Raw genomic sequence first — 22,722 nt, 5'->3', positions numbered from 1 at the left:
TATATCACAACATAACACACCCTAACATAATACAGCACAGCATAGCATGAAACAGCATAAAACAATATGCTACACAAACACGGCCTCATAAAACATAACACAACATAAAAGAAAGAAAACATAACAGTGCATGACACAGCCAGTCATAACATAACACAGCATAGCTGAACATAGCACACAAAAGACATCGTAACATAAGCATAGCAATACATGACACACGATAGTACACCTTGATATGCACAACTTGACACGACGCAACACAACTCTAACACAACACAGCACGCACAGCATGACAGAATATAACAGAATACACAATAGGATGCCTTAGCAAAGTGCTCTATGACAAAACGTAAAACGCTGGACATAATAGTTAGCCATAAATGCTGAAAATCCAGCATCATCTATTCCCGAAATACAGGTTCTGTCTTTATGCTAATTCCAATATATTGTATACTATATAAAACTATGAAACAATATTTGTATCTTTCACCAACTTTATATTCGGTTCGAACATTTAGTACAAGCAGTATTAATCACAAGCCAGGCCTACTGAGTTTGACAAGGCGTGTTATATCTTGCGTTCACAAGGACAAAGATACAACAGTGGAACAAACACATTCTTTATTAAAAATACTGAAAGCAGGTAAGCATTCCCCGCCCCCCAAAAACCAGAGAGTTCCAATGCTGGGTGAGCCCACCGCAGGAGGAGAGGCCACAAAGAAATGTAGAGAGCGATAGCAATGGGTTCTCCAATGACAGATTGCAAGAGAGGAAGGCGCTGGTGCACCCCGAATGTGCTCTGCCTACAGAGGCATGAAACGTCCACCAATCTTCTTTAACTCTGAGGGAAAGACAAAAAGGGAACATAGTTAGGGGCAACTTCTTTTAGAAAGTTCGAACGAGTACCTTCATTGCTCTCTGAATTATTGTCTCCATGAAAACCTGAACTCTGATGTCACTGGTCTCATATAGATAGGTACAGTTAGGGAAAATTATAGACAAAGAAGGCTGAGGGGTTATTGCACTGTAGCAGCAGTAAAAAGCCATTCTCATAATTAAATCCTTTAATAACAAAGATTTTCTGGGCCCAGTGCCTTCCCCACAACATAATGCCAATTTAATCCAGGGACCATGCAATGACATTACCTTTAGCTTCTAGAGTTTACAGACAGAGCCACTGGAATTATGCAGTAAAGGAGGAGCAAATTATGCAGCAGGGCTGATTGAACTATGTGGCAAGACAAGGGAAATTATGTGGTGTAAGACGTCACATTTTGTAAAAGTATTACTTCAATATTTTGTCATTTTTACACGAGACCAGAGTCTGGGCACAGATTTCACCTCATTAGTATCAATTTTGCAACCAAATACAGAAATGAGAAACTGAAACATGACTAGCCCTTGCTAAGGGCTTCTCACTGCACTGAGATACTTGTTGCTGCGTTTTTACTAACGTTTCAAATCTTTGAGTTAGAAGCAAAATGTTACTGTTTAAATCTGTAAATTATGCAGTAGGTGATGGATTATTTGACAAATACGGCAAATCCATAATTATAAAGAAAATGCTGGATCCCCAGAATCGCATTATTCCAGTGTCTCCGGTTACGGGCCTTGCAGACTTACTTATATAATAGATAAAAACAACAAACTAAGCACATCTTTGCAAGGTGAGCTTTCATAACTAAAAGTTTGCCCTTCTAAATTTATGATGTGACCATCAATTGGTTTTGACAATATCCAGCAGAGGAAGCCCCCTTGGAGCAAAATCAGCCTTTCATCGGCCCAAGTATTTTACATGAGTGGCATTCATAATACCCGTTGTTAAGAACCCAAAGGCAATCTAGTTTTTGACTACTATAAAAGAGGCCAATTTCAACATTATTATTAGCAGTATAATGCATAGGATTCTGCAATCCCAGCATAAAAGCCCTTATCTATTTTCTTTATAATAGGCAACTTGTGATGCACCCAGTCGCCTATTATAAAAAAATGAGGTCGATACTCATCTGTAATACGTTATTATATTGAGTTCTCACATCACAATGCCTTGTGCCAGAACCAGCTGCTGGGGAGAAGGGCGGGTCAGGTCATGGATCATAAACCTGGCTTTTAGTCCGCTGTGTTTTTTCACGTGTACAGTGACAAAGAGAAATATAGGGCAACATGTTTATTTTTTCAACTTGTTAGATAATTGTATAAAAGTATAATTTTTCTGCATGTTTGTACCAATGTTCCCTCTAATTCTTTTCCACCTATTGCGGCAGTGTGCGGTCTCTGTGCACTGCAGCCAAGGATACGTGCGCCAAGAAATTGACCATTCACGCGCGCGCAGCGCATAACTAGCCAAGATCTTTGGCATTAGCCTCTCCATACCACTAAAGCAAAAAAGGGATATCATTGCTCCATGCAATAGGGCATCAAGGCAGTTTTGTGACCTGGTTGCACACCCCAAGGACATGACCTGTTAGGTGAGCACATATATTGCTCTAAAAGGCTTATTTAGTCTTAGAAAGTGATAACGCATATAAACTACCACAAAGTATAGGAATGGTGGAACATTTGATAACAGCACATTTTCTACTGTTCTGAAGCATTTCCTAGCTCATGAACCATTGATTTTCAAGACAAATATCACTTGCCCGCTTGTATACTAAAGCACGCCAAATGATGTTTAAAACACTCCCCGTGGTATTTAAAAGCTGTTTTCATTGACTTTAATCCAGATTCAAATATGAGCATTATCTGCCTTAGGGGAGCACGTATATCGCTCTTAAAGGCTTATTTAAGCTTAGAAAGTGATAACGCATATAAACTACCACAAAGTATAGGAATGGTGGAACATTTGATAACAGCACATTTTCTACTGTTCTGAAGCATTTCCTAGCTCATTAACCATAAATTTCCAAGACAAATATCACTTGCTCGCTTGTATGCTAAAGTACGCCAAATGATGTTTAAAACACTCCCTGTGGCTTTTAAACGCTGTTTTCATTGACTTCCATCCAGATTCAAATATGAGCATTATCTGTCTTAGGGGAGCATGTATATCGCTCTAAAAGGCTTATTTAGGCTTAGAAAGTGATAACGCATATAAACTACCACAAAGTATAGGAATGGTGGAACATTTGATAACAGCACATTTTCTACTGTTCTGAAGCATTTCCTAGCTCATTAACCATTAATTTCCAAGACAAATATCACTTGCTCGCTTGTATGCTAAAGTACGCCAAATGATGTTTAAAACACTCCCGCGGTATTTAAAAACTGTTTTCATTTACTTTAATCCAGATTCGAATATGAGCATTATCTGCCTTAGGGGAGCACGTATATCGCTCTAAAAGGCTTATTTAGGCATAGAAAGTGATAACGCATATAAACTACCACAAAGTATAGGAATGGTGGAATATTTGATAACAGCACATTTTCTACTGTTCTGAAGCATTTCCTAGCTCATTAACCATTAATTTCCAAGACAAATATCACTTGCTCGCTTGTATGCTAAAGTACGCCAAATGATGTTTAAAACACTCCCCGCGGCATTTAAACGTTGTTTTCATTGACTTCAATCCAGATTCAAATATGAGCATTATCTGCCTTAGGGGAGCACGTATATCGCTCTAAAAGGCTTATTTAGGCTTAGAAAGTGATAACGCATAAACTACCACAAAGTATAGGAATGGTGGAACATTTGATAACAGCACAACGTGCGCGCTTGCCAAAGGGGCCTGCGCGATGGGGGAAGGAAAGGTGCGCGCAGGCCCCTTTGTACACATTCTGAGCTACTGCACCTGTTTTTTTTAAAGAAGTGACTTGTATTAAACGGATTCGAATATCATTTTGTAACAAATATCTAACAGGTTTTTTGATCGGTTAAATCTTGCACTAAAGATTATATTTATATTCTTCATGTTTGCAAGCATGCGCTCTCTTTTTTATGGCAGAGCTACATGCTAAGGGTTTAAGAGGTTTGTGGGAGAGGTGATGGTCTGACCCTGCATTATAAGGAATAAACTCCTCCCTGCTGTACATATTATAGATATTTCAAGCCACCTGGGAGTTCCATAACCTAATAAAGGAACTCTGCCTTTGGCCTCATTCCTATATATAGTGATCGAACTCCTCAGTGACTTGCAATATCTTTATAATGTACGGCTGTAGGAATTTATTCTATATATTATTGTTCTTATGAATAACTATAAATACTGGTACATCCTATAGATACACCTTTACTGTTACGGCTGGTGCTACTACTACTAATAATAATGATATGTATATAAACAAGGTAATGAGGGTTAACTTAATCCTAAAACTCTCCGTTTTTAAGTTTGAAATGCATCATCCTGCATGCAGAAATAGTATAAAATGCAGACACATCCTTTCAATAGAATCTGGCCTGCCCCACCAGGAGAGGAATAAAGAAGAACAATTTAGACAAATCAATTTTCCTCCTAGTAAAATCCAAATTAAGTTTTACGCTTTCCTTAATATAACAAGTAAACCATAGACCTAAATATTTGTCTTTTTCCCCGTTCTAAATAAAACCTTCAACCTCTCCTTCGAGTGACTGGAGCGTCTGAATTCGGTGTTTATTTCTTCTTGGTAATCCTTGTTGAAGGAACACTGACTGATTTTTAAAGAGAGCGTCCAGTCACTGTATCGTGACACGTGCGCCATGCACTGACTGGGTTACCTGCAGATGTCCTGTGTTCAAAGTCCACACCACACTTTGTTCTTCTTTTAAGAGAAGGAACGCGTGTAGAGAAGAGGAAGCCCTGCACAGCTTGTTGTCACCTGCCAGAGAGAGCCTACATGAACCCTCAGAGTCACTGTTGTCTAGTCCCATACTCACCAGTAAGTCCTGGTCTGTGATATCTGTAAGAAAAAGGCATACAAATTAAATCTAAAAACCATCGTATTGTGACACATTCACAGATTCACAGCTGGGATAGCCTAGTTACATGTGCCAAGAAATGCAATACATTTTTTTCAAATCCATTGTGTTATTGTTATCACTGGAATTGCATGCAAAACAAGCAAATCTGTAAATGTATGATGTACCAACACATGTGCCCCTCAGTGCTGTGACATTTCCCTTTCTAAAATGCCAGTGCTACAGGTAGAGGTAATTTCGGGGATGCATGAATGTTACGGTATTCTGAGTTGGTCCTAACAAGCCCCTAAGAAATGTGGGAACTGGAGTTACTGCACCAGAGTTTCACAATGTGAATAAATCAGTTTATTACATGGTGTGGTTGTGCAGCCTCACCATGTAACATACTCACAAACCTGACTTGGGTCCGTACAGGGTCATTTCAAAAACCTTAGCCCAACCCTGGGTAGCTGTGGCTTCAAACAGTCAGGCTTTGTCAAAGGAGCAAGTGCAAATGATTTAGGAGGACCAAAACAGTTGAACCAGAAAACAACATGACAGAAAGAAAAACCACCATCAATTTATAAAAACACCTATTACTTTATGGATTCCTAGGCATCAAAATAAAAGATCTACTAGAGGTTTCCGGAAATGTAAAGTATGAAGCAGATAATAAATCAGTGCTTTTCATTCCAATCACAAACAAGCGTTGGCAACTACAGCAGTTAGCAGTTACTTGGAAAACGTTTGAACACTTTTGTGAAGTTGTTTATGACTACTCTGGTCCACTCTGGGTGACCATCTCCAGCAAGGAGTGAGTCACAGGGGCCAATGAGGCTTTGCAGGACAGTTACCATGAATCAAAGCAGTCTCCAGTCCATGTCCAAGCTCCATGGGTGGACCGCCATAGACATTAATGAAGCAGTCCTGATGCAAGGGATGAAGAATGCTGAAGATGCTGATCTTGTTATGAGGGGCTTCCTGGGGCCACCACTCAGTTCACAAACACGGTGGAATGACTTTGGCCATAAGGCTCGATGACCCTCTAAGTCCATTTAAAGTTCAGGCAAAAAAGTTACCACTGGGGTTTTGTACTCTGGTTACAATGAAACCAGCGGTTCCCTTTAACAGAGACGAGTGTCCGGCTTGGGCAATCAAACTACACCCACATGAGTCTTTCGTGTCAAACAGAATTAGGTGCAACTTTTGAGTGTCAGGTCTCGATCTCCCAGGCTGCACTTTGGCTGTCAATGGCAGACAGACAATCTTAGCTATCAGCTCGCCAAGACAGGTTTCTTCAGCTTTTGTGGCCTTGTATCTGCAACAGGAAGTCAGCCAAATGACTGTAGGAGTAACTACTTCTGTCTGGGGCTCAGGGACGTTGTTTCCTCAAGCAGTGCCCCATAGGCACAGTTCTCTCTTTTCTAGCTCATGGATAAGCCAGAGAAATTGAGTATTTGTTGCAGCCTCTCTTTGACGGGTCCAGGGAGTGAGCGCAGTCTTTCTTCGGTCCTCTCTCCTGTGAAGACATGACCTGAAATCTTGATGCCAGAGGTACCAATTTTATGCCCAGAAGTTGCCATCAGGGGGTGCAGTCAATGCTAGCCAATGAGCTATCAGGTCTCTTCCTACCTGATGACAACTTCCTGTCGTGTGGGGTGCAAGCCTGCCTTCCTCCAAGGTCGACCCTATTGCCCCGTAGCCCAGGAGTGCTGGAGCTCCCCTCTGGAGGCTGGCAAAAAAGAGAGAAGGCACGGTCCATTCATGTGGACCTGCCAAATATGGTAAGCAAGTAGTATAGCGGCCCTGTTCATGTGAAGCCCAAGTTTTGTTTAAGCCCTCCCCTGCCACTGAGGATGCAAGGCTGCCCACCCTTCCTCCCTCCCGACGCTTGCTGCTGCCAGCTGACCAACTTACAGACTGCACTGCCTTGATGGGGATCAAGGGGGGCCAGACTCTTTGCTGACACTGTTCTGCTGTAGTCCTGCTGCCACCACCCACTGCCTGTTGGTCAGATCCCTACATTTTTTACCATCATTGTCAACGGGCAGCAGGGGGCGTGGGCTGCTGAGCGAGTGGCCTGACTCAGCACGGTTGACGTTAGGGCTGAAGTATCCAGGGTGTGTGGCAGAAGCGGCCGCATTCGGTTGCAGTGCGGCTTGCTGCCTTGCTTCTCCTGGCTGAGGCCATGCCCCCTTTCTTGCCCGAGGCACCAGTTTCAGTGATCCCACAACACCATTTCAGCAGCACCACCACTGTCCCTCAGGTATCTGCATAACCACAACTTTAAGTCAGCGCATCCCAGTGTGTGGCAACACTTGCCAGGGAAGCTGTGACCCCGGGGAGCATAAGCGCCCCAAGGGCGCCAGAGCATCAGGGGTATTATGAGCACCAGGCCCTGCATTTTTATGCTGCAAGAAGCAGCATTACACAGTGCAGCCAATTCAGGCACCTCCAGCTACAGGGTGAAATCTAAGCCGTGAAGAGTAAATGTTCATCTGTGCTCCTCTCACAGCGGAGTCAATTTTCATCTAACAGAGGAAGTGTGGTTGAAGTACTTAAAGGATCACTTCAATAGTAACTCAGAGGCAACTGCAGGAGAAGAAACAAAGGCGCTCCTCACCTTGAACCGCACTCGGACTTTCAAGCAAACCTACTCACAGGGACCGTGGATCTAGTCAAGTCTCAGATAACTAAGGGCAAGTGGGAGGAAGCAACTGGGCCCAATGGTATTCCCCTTGCTCTTTTCAAGATGGATCCTTCCTTCTGGGCTGACAGTTTGGCTCCAGTCTTTCAACCTATTGTAAATGAGGGGGAAATCCCGGCATCTTGGAGGGCAATTATGGCAATAAGAACAACCCCAAAAAAATGCAGTCTTCTGGATCTTATCAATAATGAAGCCAAGTACTTTGCATGGACTGTTTTAGGGGAGCTTACCCGATGGGAAAACCATAACGCCGTGATCCCTTTAAACTAGACTGGTTTCTGCAAGCTGACAGGTACTTCCACTAATATCCTTGCCCTCTCCTTATTGATGGATGCCACAAAGTGGACAAAGACAGCGCTGTTCCTCTGTTTTATAGATCACATAGCAGCCTTTGACCACATAGAGGCAAATTGTGGAAGAAATGGCATAAATGGAAGATCCCACAGACCCTCTTGAAACTATTGATTCAGTTACACACCAACACCTGGGCGCAAGTTAAGCTGGGGTCTGGGACTAAAGCAAAGCTGTGTTTTAGCCCCCACTATATGAAATCTATTAATGGCTGAGCTAACGTTGATACTCAACTCCTACAACTCCCACGCACCACAACTGGGTGGTATGGTTCTCTCAAACTTATTACATGAAGATGACTTGGTTACCATAAGTCGGACTCCAGGTGGCCTACAACATCTACTAGACACCACTCAACTATACTCAGATGAAAATGGCATAACCATTAATCTGGACAAATCGAAGATCATGGTTGTGAACTCAAATCAGCGCAGGAGGCCACATAGCTGGTTTCTAGTCAAACAGCGGCTGGAGAGAGTCAACAAGTATAAATACTTGGGAGTGAAACTAAACAGCAAAGGCTCTTTCATACAACAAAAGGAGGCACTGAGAAGGAGAAGGACCACATTAGCATTAATGTTTAAAAACTTAAATAACACAATAGCCAGCTCCAATTTCACCCCACTTCGTCAGGTTATTCAGGGTAACCTGGTTCCAACAGTCTCCTACAGGAGCGAATCAATGAGAGGCAGAGATGCATCCACCCTAAATAGCATTGTAGTGGGAGTTTAAAGAATGATTTTCAGCCTCCCCATGTTCACATCACCTGCACAAATTAGACTGGAGTTTGGTCTACAGAAGCAGGAACTGGCGAGAAGAGCAACATATTCCAAGTACTGGCATAAGGTAAAAGGAGTTCAGCTGGGTTCTTTGAATGCCGAATTATGGGCTGAACTAAACACCAAGAAAGCCTGCCCCACAATAAATTAGCTTCCGGCTTTATTCAAGATCTTGGGCGCTGAAACCTGTAGGATGTTGCGCTTCCCATCAATGCTACAAACGGCTAATTAATAAAATGATGAAAAAATGCCTCCTAAATAGCAGATAAGGCAACACTTGCAAACAGATCTCACGGCTGGTTTCTAATCCATAGCTACACTAGGGCAGTACCACAATCCAACTTGCAGACAGGATTCATCAAGTCGCTGAAAGAAAAATACCTACGCTATTGTCTGGGCGTACTACTTTTGCTCTTACATCTTCCAACCTGGAAATGAAGCCCAGTCCCAACAACATGCAGGCTGTGCGGCCAAGGCAGAGAAGACCTGCTGCATTTGATCTGCATGTGCAAAGCACTCCTGTCTGAACGTAAGATCATTCTCTGCCCCCCCTTCAATGTGAGAGACATTTGTAGCTGCAGATGGGTGGTCAAGGCATGTTTTTCTGCAGAGTGTGAATCACCAGGTTGCCAACACATTGGCACAACATGGCCTCTCAGTGACTTGTACTAAATCAACATTATTGTTTAGACCAGTATCTACACTAAGATTTGCACACTCAAATACAGACTGACCCATCCTTGGATGCAATTTTGCACAACTAAAGAACTTGTATTAAAGCAACAACGTTGTCCATATTAAGTTCTACATCAAGGCCTGCCTAGCCTAATACAGACTGTCCTACTTTAGGATGACAATCTGCATATATAACGCACTTCTGCCATGTCAGTTGATTGTTTTTAGTGCATTCCATGGAATACGATACTTACACTTTTTATATTTTATAAGACAACAAGGCTTGCACAAAGCCACTGGCTCGCTTTGGGTCTTACATAACATCGACAATAATTTGCATCACCTTCTGCATGTTTTAACATGGTCACTTAATTCCTATGATGCATTTTTATATTGAGCTATACTTTAAACTTTGTTGGTTTTATTGTATGATGTTGCTCCTTGCAACAGTTTTAATTAACCAAGCAAGAAACTAATAAACTAAACTAAACTAAAAATAAGTATGGCACAGTCACTGTGGGTGTCGCGGTAAGGTGGTGGAGCAGGGGGCTGGGAGGTTTTCAAAACTAAAACACACAAAACACGACAAAAAAAAACAAAAAAAAAACACCTGCTTGCACGCCACATCACCGTTCTTCTGGCTCCACTGCAGGCACAGGCTCCCAGACTACCTTGCGACCAATTCTAATGCTGGCAGGATGAGAGCAGCATCAGGATTGGCCTGACCCCCCTCGATTTGCGCTCCCAGACAGACTAGGAGCCTCTGTCTACTTAGCCCAACCCAGTATCCCAACTCGGGTTGGAGACAGCTCAGTGCGCATGTCGGTTTGGCCGTACTGAGACGGCTGGTCAAACCCACGTGGGCACTGACAACAGTGCACACCACTCCCCCCGTGCCTGTCATCTCCCATGACCCCGCCGCCTAGAAAATTAAAATGATAATAAGCATAGTTTATTATCGTTTTATTTTTCAAGTTTTGCAGCTGCTGCTGGTGGGGGGTGACTCTCCTCTGCCATAGCAGTGTTGCTGCCGCCGGTGTGGCATCTAGGTGTCACAGAATGCAATAGTCTGACCATCCTCAACATGGTAGAAGCCTTCTCTTGGTGTGTGGAGCTCCCTAGCTCATCCCAGAGATTTGGCTACTTAGGGGCTTCACTACCCTTGAAAAAACGGGTTGGGATAGCATCCTTTCCAGCCCAGGTACTCATACACCTCAAATGGAGCTATGCCTTACATGTCTTTATTCCTCTGCATGTAACTGCAAACTCAATATTCTAAACTTGAAATCTATTCACCACACCTGAACACTTACGTCACAGTTCTACTGAGTCCACCAGGAACCTAAAGGGTTCTGTCATTGCTAACTCACAAGACACAACATCTCCCCGCTTGTTCAATAAAAAAGATTAAAAAAATTATTTTGACATGTACACATTATAAGGCCTCTCTGGGTCTTCGTGGAGCTTTAATTAAACACCCAGATCGTGTCTTTTGAGGCTGTGGGGACCTAAGAGTAGCGTCAATGACTGACCTTGTTGATGTGGGGGCAGAAACAGTCAAAGGGCTTTCTATAGTTTCACTTAAACTAGCCTCATCTTTGATGACAGGAACTAGTGATTTACAAGGCAGGCCCTTGGAAAGGCAAGCACCTAGCATAATGGACTTTCCAGGACGGTAGGCAGTCACCATATTTTATTACTATGAATATCCCTTAGGTGATAGAACCCTTAGATATTATATGGACAAGGTCCTGTTTTCATTTTTTTTTCTTTATCATTGTCATATTCTAGAATAAGTAATCGACTGACTCGCAGTCCTCTTATTCTAGGGACTGCACAAGGTGACTACAACTCCCGGCATCCCTTGTAGAAAGCACTTGCAACAATAGTATCTACAACAGCGTAGCTTGGTCAGTAAGACTGAAGGGGTGTGAGCTTCAAATTTGCAGACAATCACGCTGGCATATCTTGTTAACCATTATATGGGAAGCAGCGCACAAGGGGGGCTTAAGGGCCAGTGGAATGGGAAAGGAGTGTGGATTTTGAAGGGTACTTAAAACACAGTATAATGTAAAATAACCATGTTTTAAGACCTTCAAAACAAAGATGAGTGTGTATGTGTGTATGTTTTGTCTGAGTGAGTACTTTAAAAACCCAGGTGAAATCCTCCAGGCACCGTACCATACCCAACTGAAAGCTCCTGTACCTAACTATTTATCAAATATGACATTTATTAGGGGATGTAACACCCCACACAGCCCCCTGGAGCTACGCCCCTGAGGATATGTGGACCACCCCTTCTCTATATAGCAGTATTCCTTGCTTGAGGCAGCAGCCAAGCTACCAAGCACAGACCTCCCTGTCTCATTATACCTGCTCTCTCTGCCCTGCTGGGCAGTTGTGCTCAAACACATCTCATCACCCTTTAACCCAGTATCCAAGTGTTGTAGGCATGCAGCAAGGCATTCACACTATACAAGAAGGGCTACAATCTCCAGTATCCCCACATTGGCAAAACGGCCGCACCAGAGTACGTGGGCCACTACTTCTCCTTAAAGCAGTGTTTCTGATGCACAGCAGCTGAGTATCCATAATACAGCACTATTATGGCACAGGTCTTGTGTATAAGTAACATGTATTGGGTTTAACCTTTATCACATGGGATTACAGCTTTCGGCCCCACATGACTGCAGGTCCTGGCATTCCTCAGTGTGCGACGGTCCCACTTGCGTAGGCGTGCCACCACTATATTTTAAACGGAAGCTACCACTGAACACGGCAGCACTGGTAGGAGATCCCAAATAGGTGGGCCTACGGGGGAGACCTTTGACGAAGGAAGTGATACCGCTGCAACTACCTGACCGGATCAAAAGTAGAGGGTCCCTGAGGCCTCTTTACTCATCTGCCCGGTTTTTATTGCAGTGTGTGACTACAAGGCTCCTCTCCCTCTGCTCCTCCATATGGTATTAAGGTCCCAAAGTTAGGGTGAGAGCTAGTCAGATAAAGTTGAGAGATGTGTGTGCATTTTCCACCTCTGCACTGCGTTTTTCACCTGATGCATGCTTTTGGAATGGGGGCACTCACATGCATGATAAAAGCGATGTATCTTGCTGTGACATCAGAAATTGGGCATAGCTTGATTTCACAGAGCTGGCACTAGCTGGCCCACCAATGATTACCAGTTTAGTATTCCAGCCACCAACTACAATGTTTATATCCTTATACTCTTTTGCTTTTAATTTGAGTTATTTTCAGTAATGTCTGTATGTATATGTAAATATATTTTTTCTTTGTTTTTTAGGACCTTGCCAAATAAGAGAAAATAATAGTTGTGGAGCAACCAGAAATGAGTGTCTAGTACCGAATGTATGCGTGTGCACCAAGTGTGAGTGTATGTACATTGGACTAGGGATTGAAATCAGGATTAATAGGGTTCAGGTCCTGAGGAAAGCCACAGACCCCGAATGTGGCGTTTCAGGGCTAAAACATGACAACCATGGATATGAGCTGCCTAATATAGCCTTGTATATATATCCCTTGCATTCTTTTTTATCCATCCCTTCACCGCCATTCCAATAAAGACCAATCTTACAGTTTAGGGAGGTGGTCGGGATTTTTAACTGGATCCCTCACCCTTTCGGTTTTTCCTTGATAAGTCACTCACACTTATGGTGGAGGCCGTTTGCCAATAGAGGAGGCTTTGGCAAACGTGGGATGGCTTGTAATGAAGCATGACACCCAGGGGGTGGGTGAGGACATCCCATTCTTTTTAGGTAAATGCCCTCGAGGTCCTATTTCCAGTGGCTGGTCAGTTGAGGAGTCGCTCTACGTTATAGGTGATCGTCTCTCGAGTAGGAGAAAAAATGTGGGTACGTTTGTTTTTCTGTAGATGATTTATGATTGGGAGAGCGCAAACACATATACCACCTGAATAACTCTCTCCTTCCGCTGGCCCTCTAGTTTTTGAGGGCTTTTGTGTTGTAACGTCCCTTTCTCATCACAATTTCATACGGTTCTGCATCAAAACGAGTATCAGAGTTCCATTTCATCTATTGTCGTAATAATACTCAATCTCCTTTGTTGAACACAATATTTTTGGCTTGTTGACGCTTGTCAGCATATATCTTCATCTATAGTTTGCGGCACAAAACTTTTTAATGAATTTCATTAGAGATTGCCCGTAGGTCAGCTGGGGTATCTTCGTCACCATGGCTCTCCCGAATATCAAGGTGGCAGAACTTTCACCTGTTGTTGAATGAGATGTCGATCAGCAAACTTGAAGAGAACTGATTGTAGGCTGAGTTTCTCCAACTTAGCACGCTGGACAGTGTTTTTGAGTGTGTTCATAAAACGTTTGACAAAGCTATTTGCTTGTGGCCAAAGAGGTGTGCTCTTCTGAAGCTTCACTTTGAGATGATGAAGAAAATCTTGAAATTATCAATGTTGAAAGGTTGGCCATTGTCAGACTTTAAAATTGATAAAACTCCCCACACTGTAAAAACACCTTCTAACCTCGCAATGACTTTTTCCTGAGTATTTGATGAGAGATCTTGTACTAAACGAAAACAGGAGTATTAATCAATAATTACTATAAGGTGGTGTCCATTGTCAAGTTGACCAAATAAATTAACAATTATTATTTCCCAGACAAATTTTGGTAATTTGGACATATTCAAGGTATGTTGAGTGGTTTTAGAAGACAAGCAATTTCAACTCTTTCGTCAAGATGAGGAAACCAAACCCGATCTCAAAGAGCTCGTTTATTGGCAGGATGTCCTTCATGAGCTATTTCAATTATTTGTTGTTGCAAACACTCTGGTATGACAGTTCTCGAACCTTGTAAGACAGTACTTTCTTGAGTCACATACAGTTCATCTATCACATGTTTACATTTCTAGTACTCATTGTCATGTGTGAAAGGTCATGTGGGCTGTTTCCAGGATTGAGGTGTAGATCACAGGTCTTTGCTTGTAGCAGTAATAATTTGTTCCAAAGAAATAGTGGCAGTAGTATTAGACTTTACAATAAAATTAATGTAGGCTTTGGCCACTTTGGAAGGGGTACCTTGATACTGTAGTGGTGTTTGTGAAAAGTAGTCAGCAGGGTTTTTTAAAGCAAATTTTATTGCGTTTTCGAGATGATTTTAACACGGTGTCCACAGTGAAATAGCATAATGATAGAATTGTGATATCCATAGCATACATAGGCCTTCATTATGTCAATGGTAGTAATGACCGCCTACCGCCCCGGCGATGGCCGACAAAACACCGTCGCTGGAATTCCCCCAGAAGGCTGGCGGAATTCCGACTGCGGCCATGGCAGCAGACAGCGGTAAGGTGGCGCTGGTGCCAGCAGCAGCACCACGCCAGTAGACTGCCGCAGACCGTATCATGACCCATGATACGGCCTGGCGGTGTTTTGCTGGCGGATGCTGCTGCTGGCAGCAGCGCCACGTCCCGTCTCCTGCCGGAGGACCCCCAGAGGGGGGTGGAGGGTGTTGTGTGTCGAGGTGTAGGTGTATGTTTCTGTGTGCGTGCATGCGGGTGTGTGGCGTGTGGAATGCATGTGTGCATGAATGGGTGTGAGTGTGCGTGTATGTTGTGTTGTGTGAATGTTTGTGTGCTTGTAAGTATGTCAGTGGATGTGGATGTGTGTGTGAATGGATGTATGCATACTTGGGTGAATGTGGGTGTGAGTGTGTGTATGCGTGTGTATGTTGGTGCATGAATGTGCGTGTATGTTGTGGGGGGTCTGGAGTGGGAGGATGAGGGAGGTCTCTGGGGGCGGGGAGACCCCTTTCAGTGACAGGGAAGGATTTCCTTGGTACTGATAGTGCCTACTGCCATGGTTTTCGTGGCGGTCAGGAAGTCACGAAAACCATGGCATTTGGCGGGGTCATAATCCCTCGGGTGGGACAGTGATGGCCGCCTGGCTGGAGACTGAAGTCTCCAGCCTGGCGGTTGTTACTGCCCTGTCGGACGGAATGGTACATTGGCAGTTTGGCTTGAGTCAAACCGCCAATGTCATATTTTGGGGAAGAGTACCTCCAGCCTGTTGGCAGTTCTTTTCTCCAAAATACCGCCATCCGCCAGGGTCATAATGAGGGCCACAGTCTGTAAGGATTACACGTCAGTATCTCTAGGCAGCTATATCATTTGGATTAGCATGCCACTGTGATATTGCACTATTTAGCAATCATAATCATTGTGTGGCAACCCATTCCAAATCTGCATTTAATGTGTTCCGTGAGCCCCCCTCTCCCTCCCACCCCGTGGTGCATCAAGTGTTTTCGGTGTAGTGTGACGGGGCAGTCCTGCTAGTACCCTCTATGTGTGAGCTATGGCTTCAAACCAATGTGCTTGGGTTATAGTTGTCAATAGTATCTTTAGGTCCGCCACCCTTATTATAATCAGCAGCCTGCCTGATGGCGGGGCTCGGCCTTCATCTAGCGTCAATCCTCTGGTTCCCTCAAGGAATCCACCAATAACCCCCAAGCCTGCGCTGCCTCCATGGATCCCTTCCCCCTCCTTGCATCCTGGAGTCTCACCTATGCCTCATAATCTGCCCACTTTCGAAGGTCTCATTTCCATGCATGCAAGCTAGGGCCTCTCAGACTCTTCCAGTGCCTAGCGATCTCCCTCTTAGGAAGGACAAACGCCAGGTCTTAAAAGCAACTGGTAACTTCGTTCTTAGTGTGCTGGAACCACCCCAGAAGACAATATTGGGCTATGCAACGGACCTTGTGCTCAACACTAGTGGATAGTGTCTTTGTGATGTCCCCCAATAAGCTATTAGTTCTTGGCAGCTCCATAACATGTGATAGAATTCCTTTCCTATCTTTCCGCAGTGTGGGGAAGCAATTTCTATCCGAGCAAAATACCTATTGAGTTTCCCCGGGGTGATGTATGCCCTGTGTAATACAAAAAAGTTGACACGTTGTTCTCTCAGTCATTTTTGCCCATGGCTAGTCCAAAGCCTGAATCCCACTTGCCCTTCAGTACAGTTAGTAGAGCCAGGAGATCCCTCTGGTAGCCTGTATACAGACAAGTGCCCACTCAGTATGTCCCTGATGCTGTCAGAATGTATTGACAGGAAGGTGCTCCTGGCGGTTCTGCTATACCAGATCCCCAAAGCTTGCGGATGGCCGCTGTGATCACGCTGTGTAATAAGAAGTGTCCCTGTGACAGGTCGTATCTTAGCTGCAGGAAAGAAGCACCCCCTTCTCAAAGAGCACCCCTATTGCATATATCAGGCGAATAAGGAACCCGGATTCTTGCCTTACGGAGACTGCGAATCGAGCATCAGCATGCCACTTGAAAGTCCATGGTGTCCCTGGCTCCGCGCAATGAAAGGCCAAGCAGAGCTTGGGTCAGCTGAAACACCCCCGGGGCCAATGGTGAAACCTCTCTGCCCGATGTCTGCCTGCTAGCCACCCACTGTGTAAGCCACTGCAGATGTGCAACCAAGTAGTAGGCCTCAAAATCCGGCACCGCCAGTCCTCCCTCTGTCACAGGGCATTGGAGGGTGGCCAGAGCCACCCTGTGTCAGCCCGAGTCCCAGACGAACCCGGTGATAATCTTATTAATGTCATGAATGTAGGAGTCCAGAATCCAAATTGGGAGTGTTGTAAAGAAGCAAAGCAGACAGGATAATTCAACCAACTTCAGTAGGGCCATCCGGCCCCCAACCGAGAGTGCCAGCTTTACCCAGAAAGCTGTTCTGATTGCTCTTCTGATATTTACCTCCAGCAAGTCGTCTGAATTGTGGTAGATGCAGACTCCAAGATATTGAAAGGAATCAGGTTCCCGCATCAGGGGACCCAAGTCCTCCGGGGGCTCTCCCAAATCATGAATTGGGAACAGGCAAAACTTGCGCCAGTTAACCCTTAGGTCTGACAGAGATCCATAGTGATCCAGCATATCACGGGCTCCCCTCAAGGCATCCAGATCATCCCGAAGGAACAAGAGCAAGTCATCCACGTACAGCGCTATGTGATGGTTATGGCCTCCAGCTTCCAGGCCCCAGAAGATTGTTCCGATGCAGGCCCAACATGCTAGGGGCTCCATCGCCAGAGCATAGAGCAGGGGGGAGAGATGGCAAACCTGTCTGGTCCCTCTCTCTACCAACCAGCCCTCCGAAATCGACCATCCAGTATGGACTCTAGCCACTGGGCCATCACAGAGCAGACGCATCCATGCTATGAAACTCCCTCATAGGCCCATCTGCTCCATAATGCCATAAAGGAAGTGCCACTCCAGGCTATCAAAGGCTTTATCAATATCTATTGCTAATATGGATGCTGTCCTGCAACTCGAGTTTTAGGTGCCAGGATGGTGCACAACCATCTGATGCTATGGGCTGCATTGCGCCCCAGGATAAAGCCAGCCTGGTCCCATGTTGACATATTTAGCAAGAGACACATAGCTAAGATTCTGCTCAATATCTTGTAGTCTGTATTAACCATGGAGAGTGGTCGGTAGTCCCTCTTATCATGAGGCTGCTTCCCAGGTTTCAACAGAGGGACTATTAGGGCTTCCCGAGTGGACCGTGAGAGGACACCCCTAGTTTTGGTAGCATTATAAATGTCTAATATATAAGTGGTCAATGTGTCCAAATATGCAGCATAATATTCTATAGGTAGTCCATCCACATGTTTTGTTCCAGGACATGGGTTTTATGGCCCCTCTGACCTCCCTGGGGGTGATTGCCTCCTCAAGTGCATCTACACTTCGCAGGTGAGAATCAGCGGGCAGGCATTAAAAATGAAGTGAAAAATGGTGCAATGAAATCTTGTAGATTTCATTGAGCCATTTTGTGGGCCTCCTAACTCCAGAACGCCCCCCTTGCATACATTATACCTGGTGCAGGCATAATGTGGTGCAAGGGGTCGCAAAGGGGCGCAGTGCACGCATTGTATCATTTTGTAACATTGAGCCACATTAGTGTAAAAACAAAAAAGACATTAATGTGGTGCACGGAGGTGCTAGGACCTTGTAAATCTGGCCCGAAATCTATTCCTCACACCCAATCACTTACATCACAGTTCTACGGAGTCCATCAGGAACCAAACGGATTTCATCATTGCTAACTCACAAGACACAACAGTTGGCAACAGCTTTTCCCTCTTTGCCCAAAGTTCCAGCCTCTCTGCAAAAACAAAAGAACAGCTCCTCCTCTGTGTGATCACCATTTACCCCTAAAAGGCAGCTTCCCTTCTGAAGCTTGCCTTTGGAGCTCACACATTGTTTGGCTTTACTAAAGCGGGAGGTCACACCTTTTGCCTTGGTAGATATTTTGCGTTCCTTCCTAAAAGTCGTCCACACCTCTCCACAGAAAGGGAGAAATTTAGCTTGAGCAACCGGTCAAGTTTAATGTAAGAATTATTTTGATATCTTGAAGTGCCAACTTTATTAGTCCTATTTAGAAGTTAGCACAGCTGAACTGTCACCAGGTAATCCTGTAATCATCACTGGGGCTACCAGCATTTCTACAGCAAAAACAACAATGTGGGGGTAGAACATGTAAAAACACTCATCCTACTTTTTAATAGAATGCACCCTGCCTTAGAGATCATTGTCTGCCTTAGAGGATGCTTATTCATATGAAAAAGGAAGGTTTGGACTTTGCCATTTCTTTAAATGTAAAAGTTGAGTTAGCACTTTAAAACTGCTCTACCAGTCTGCAGTGGCAGGCTGGGAGACATGCTATACCTTGTCACAATTGTGGGGGCACAGTAAGTGCTATAGTCCACGAGGTCCCTGAGTACCCCTGGTACCGTATACTGGGGATTATAAGTAGGTTAACTTGTACCAATTGGGTATGAGGCAACTAAACATACACTTTTGAGGGTCAGAGCACATGCACTGAGGCCTTGTCAGCAGGACCCAGTGCATCTCAGAGTTATTACACCAGTACCTTATTGTCAGAAAGTGGGACAAAAAGTGAGGGTGAACCTTCAAAAAGCCATTCCTTACACACAGTAATTTCAGATATTTAATCTATGCCCCACGCTTAAATTCCACTACCTTTAAGCTGCTGAAATGTGTGAGAACAATGGGATTACTGGAAATACATTACTACTGCATCCATTCTAGTTTCCGATTCGGCCCAAAACCCTGCATTGCATTTTCAAAAATGCAATATGTTTACCACGTTTACCATGCTTCATGCCAAGGGTGCGTGCCTTATATCACTATGAATTTAGATACTGTTTAATGCATAAAATGTATCCTATCACCTCCCAGCCGCAAGTCTATCACCAAAGAGAAGAATCTTGACAAAAATTCTAAGTTACGAAAAGGTAACATAGCAAAGAGTGTGGTTGGTAGGTTTTGCTTTCACACTAACAGGTAAATTCAGCCATGGCTCAATGTTCATACCCCCAAAAAATAAAAAAATAACAAAATATGAATTTCTTACCTCCCTCATTTTTCACTGGTGGGGAAGGGGAATTATCCCCTTTTAAACTAGAGGTGAAGAAAAAGTACATATTATAAACTGAGAATAGAGTCCATGTTTGGTTTTCTCCTATACATAAAGTCTTAAATCTGACAAATATATACCATGCATACGTGTCTAGAGTTCTGTAGTCCTCAGGCGAGGAGGATATGGGGCTGACACTATCCAGCCCAGCCACCCTTTTCCCAATTCCCTCTTGGGCGGAGCTGTATGAGCTGAAACTGAGCACTGCGGGTACTTACCCAATGTCATTGGCCTCCAGTAGCTGTCTGTAGGTGGCAATCTCGGCCTCCAGCTTCACTTTGATGTTGAAAAGGTTCTGGTAGTCCTGGGATTGCTTCGTGAGGTCTCCTCGCAGACCAGCAAGTTCTGCCTCCATCTGGGCAGCCAGCACCACAATTCTGTGCACCTTCTCCTGGTATCTGGCATCAGTAGCACTAACGGCTGCTTCCAGGGAGGCTTTCTTACATTGTGAAAGAACAGGATACAGAAATATTTATTTACGTGATTTCTACTGTGAAAATGTAAGAAAATTACCAATAAATATAAAACTCTGACCAAAAAATTCAAAGAGAAGGGAAATAGAATGCAAACGCGATTACCGCGAGAGAGAAAATAATACGTATCAAAACAGAATGACTCAAACTCGTGTACGAGGTGTAAACAAATTAAAGACAGTGAGTCACATTAAATCTCAACTAGGTCTATAAAAAATGTAATTTACTCTTACGTAATCTCTGTATTTCACACAGTTTGCCTGCGCAAATTACACACATTTTTGGAAATTAAGCAATGTCTTGTGAAATAGTTTTTCGAGCAGAAAATGTGTTCCGGGAGATATTTTCTCCTCAAACCAACCCCTTGCACGTATCTCACGTGACTTTTCAATACGAGGTGGTCCCTTGTGCTCACTTTACATTCGAGGTACCCAAAGTGTATTTCACGAAATGTCTTAGTAGTTTTGCATTTTATAAAAAAAAGATAGGCTTTTTCCTACACCTTTATTTTCAACCACAACCTCTAATAGGGACGAGGCCGGCAGCTTTACCATTACATAATACCAAAATGCTTATGTCGAGTGCCATGCCATTGATCCAAAGGCCAAGGCCAAGTGGTTACAGATGACAAGTCAGTCCATTAACAGAAGATGAAAGGAGACAGAAAATATAGCCCCTCGAAGAGCCGGTCAGAAAATCCCGTAGGAAACTACCAAAAGGCAACAAGCCACAAACTGCATCCTCATCCCTCACCACCCAAGTTACCACATATGGAGATCAGAACGGGCAGTTACAAAGCACTATCTCCACAGGGAAAGTGGTAACCAACTCCCCACTGAAAATAACATTTCTCCAGGGAAAAGGACAACAACCTTTTAAAAACAGTGACATCAGCACCCGCACATTTGCACACTGTGGCAACAAGACCTATATATAGTAACAAAAAAAACACACGTGGTCATCAACAACCTATGGAGAAATTGGCAACACGAGCTCTGCTCCACAGAGGTTTTTACACCATAACATAGGAAATATGCACCCAGACAAACGTACACAAGCAACAGCAATAGCCAGAATACACCAATGCCACGCCAGATAATGTTTCATCCACCCATCAAGCCTGAAATGCAGCGGAATATTTCACAGTTTCAACGTTCTTACACACACTCCTGTCAGTTGTTTTAATTCCCCAGCTCTCGAAGGGCCTCTCTGCCTCTGAGCAGTCTACTATTGATCCGGCCGTTGTCACATATACCTATTGTTGGACACCACTGCATCCTGCATGTCCTTACCACAGAATGCAAGGCATTTAGCTCTGAGTGTAGAGATTGGCACTTTTGTTGAAGCTCTCTGGTTTCTGACTTTGAAGTCTGCACAGTGTGCGTAGTCTGTGTAACCTCAACATTGTGTGCTTCCACCTACAGGGGGACCAGAAAAGAGAATACATCAGATAAAGCATGTAATAATCAAACAGTAGCAGCTTCTTCTACCAGCATAGCTGCTTGGAACCAAGCCAATTATGGAATAAATTACCATTCCGTGATAAAGAGTATGTCTGGAAGACGTTTCTGGAGTACAGGGTGACTGTTGAGTGAATGTAATGAAGTAAATATTCAATCTGAAGAAAGCAGCAATTCTGCAGAGCAAGCTCTGAATCTTGAATATACCATGAATCTGAAGCAATTGTTGTGCCCGATTTAGAGTTTGGTGGATAGAGTAATCCATCACAAACGGGATGGAGTACCTTGTCCGACAACTCCTAGGGGTCCACTTGCCTCATTCAGAGATGGGCAGATGTTAAGCACCATTGGGTCTGTTGTGGAAAAAACGTCCTTCAATGGCCTGATGAAGTAAGGGCTATCAGAAGAAAGTCATGACACAATCATCCTTATTTAGGATGAACAATGTAATGTATTTATTTCTGTCTGTCATTGCCAGGGAAAATCCGGTGATGAGGGACAGAAAGAAAAATAAAAATGAGCCCAACACTCTAAGAGAAAACTACCAGGGAGTGGGGGGATGGGGATATTTTTTTTTTTCTGTGAAACAAACTCCCACGTTGGAAGCTTGTTGCTGAAAAAAAAAGTTTTTATAACTTTGGTGATGGCCGTCAACTAAATCTACTGCTCTGATGGTAATTTCTAAATTTGACAGACGGTTGCCCGTTAGGATGGTGTAGGCAATATCCCACACCACTCTGTTGAATGTAGCACTGTCCATCAATCTGTCAGTGAGGACCTCTATCTTAAATCCTACCAAAATTAATTGCCCTTGGGAAAATTATTATTAGTTGAATGTGTTGCTTGTTTATTTTTGTCGCTTTAATTGGGTCAGGGAATAAAATACTGCAACCAGAGTAAAGCAATCCTGCCTGACATCACTATC

The 22,722-nt window shown here is 43.9% G+C and overlaps 1 protein-coding gene across 1 annotated transcript in view; it reads right to left on the bottom strand.

Annotated features, from left to right (window-relative positions):
* Positions 1-476: 476 nt before the first annotated feature.
* The window catches only part of LOC138292038 (keratin, type I cytoskeletal 15-like), a 35,630-nt gene continuing 13,384 nt past the window's right edge, over positions 477-22,722 (bottom strand). Inside the window, exons 5-9 of the mRNA XM_069230370.1 lie at positions 21,630-21,755; positions 20,083-20,303; positions 19,802-19,848; positions 4,850-4,872; positions 477-841 (exon numbers count right to left, since the gene is read on the bottom strand). Of these exons, the coding sequence (XP_069086471.1) occupies positions 836-841; positions 4,850-4,872; positions 19,802-19,848; positions 20,083-20,303; positions 21,630-21,755 (423 nt within the window). The 3' untranslated portion in view covers positions 477-835. The remainder of the gene's footprint in view (positions 842-4,849; positions 4,873-19,801; positions 19,849-20,082; positions 20,304-21,629; positions 21,756-22,722) is intronic.

This window comes from Pleurodeles waltl, chromosome 4_2, assembly GCF_031143425.1.
Source record: "Pleurodeles waltl isolate 20211129_DDA chromosome 4_2, aPleWal1.hap1.20221129, whole genome shotgun sequence".
Lineage (NCBI taxonomy): Eukaryota > Metazoa > Chordata > Amphibia > Caudata > Salamandridae > Pleurodeles > Pleurodeles waltl.
The sequence above is the reverse complement of the archived record's forward strand: the minus strand, read 5'-3'. Positions and strand labels throughout refer to the sequence as shown.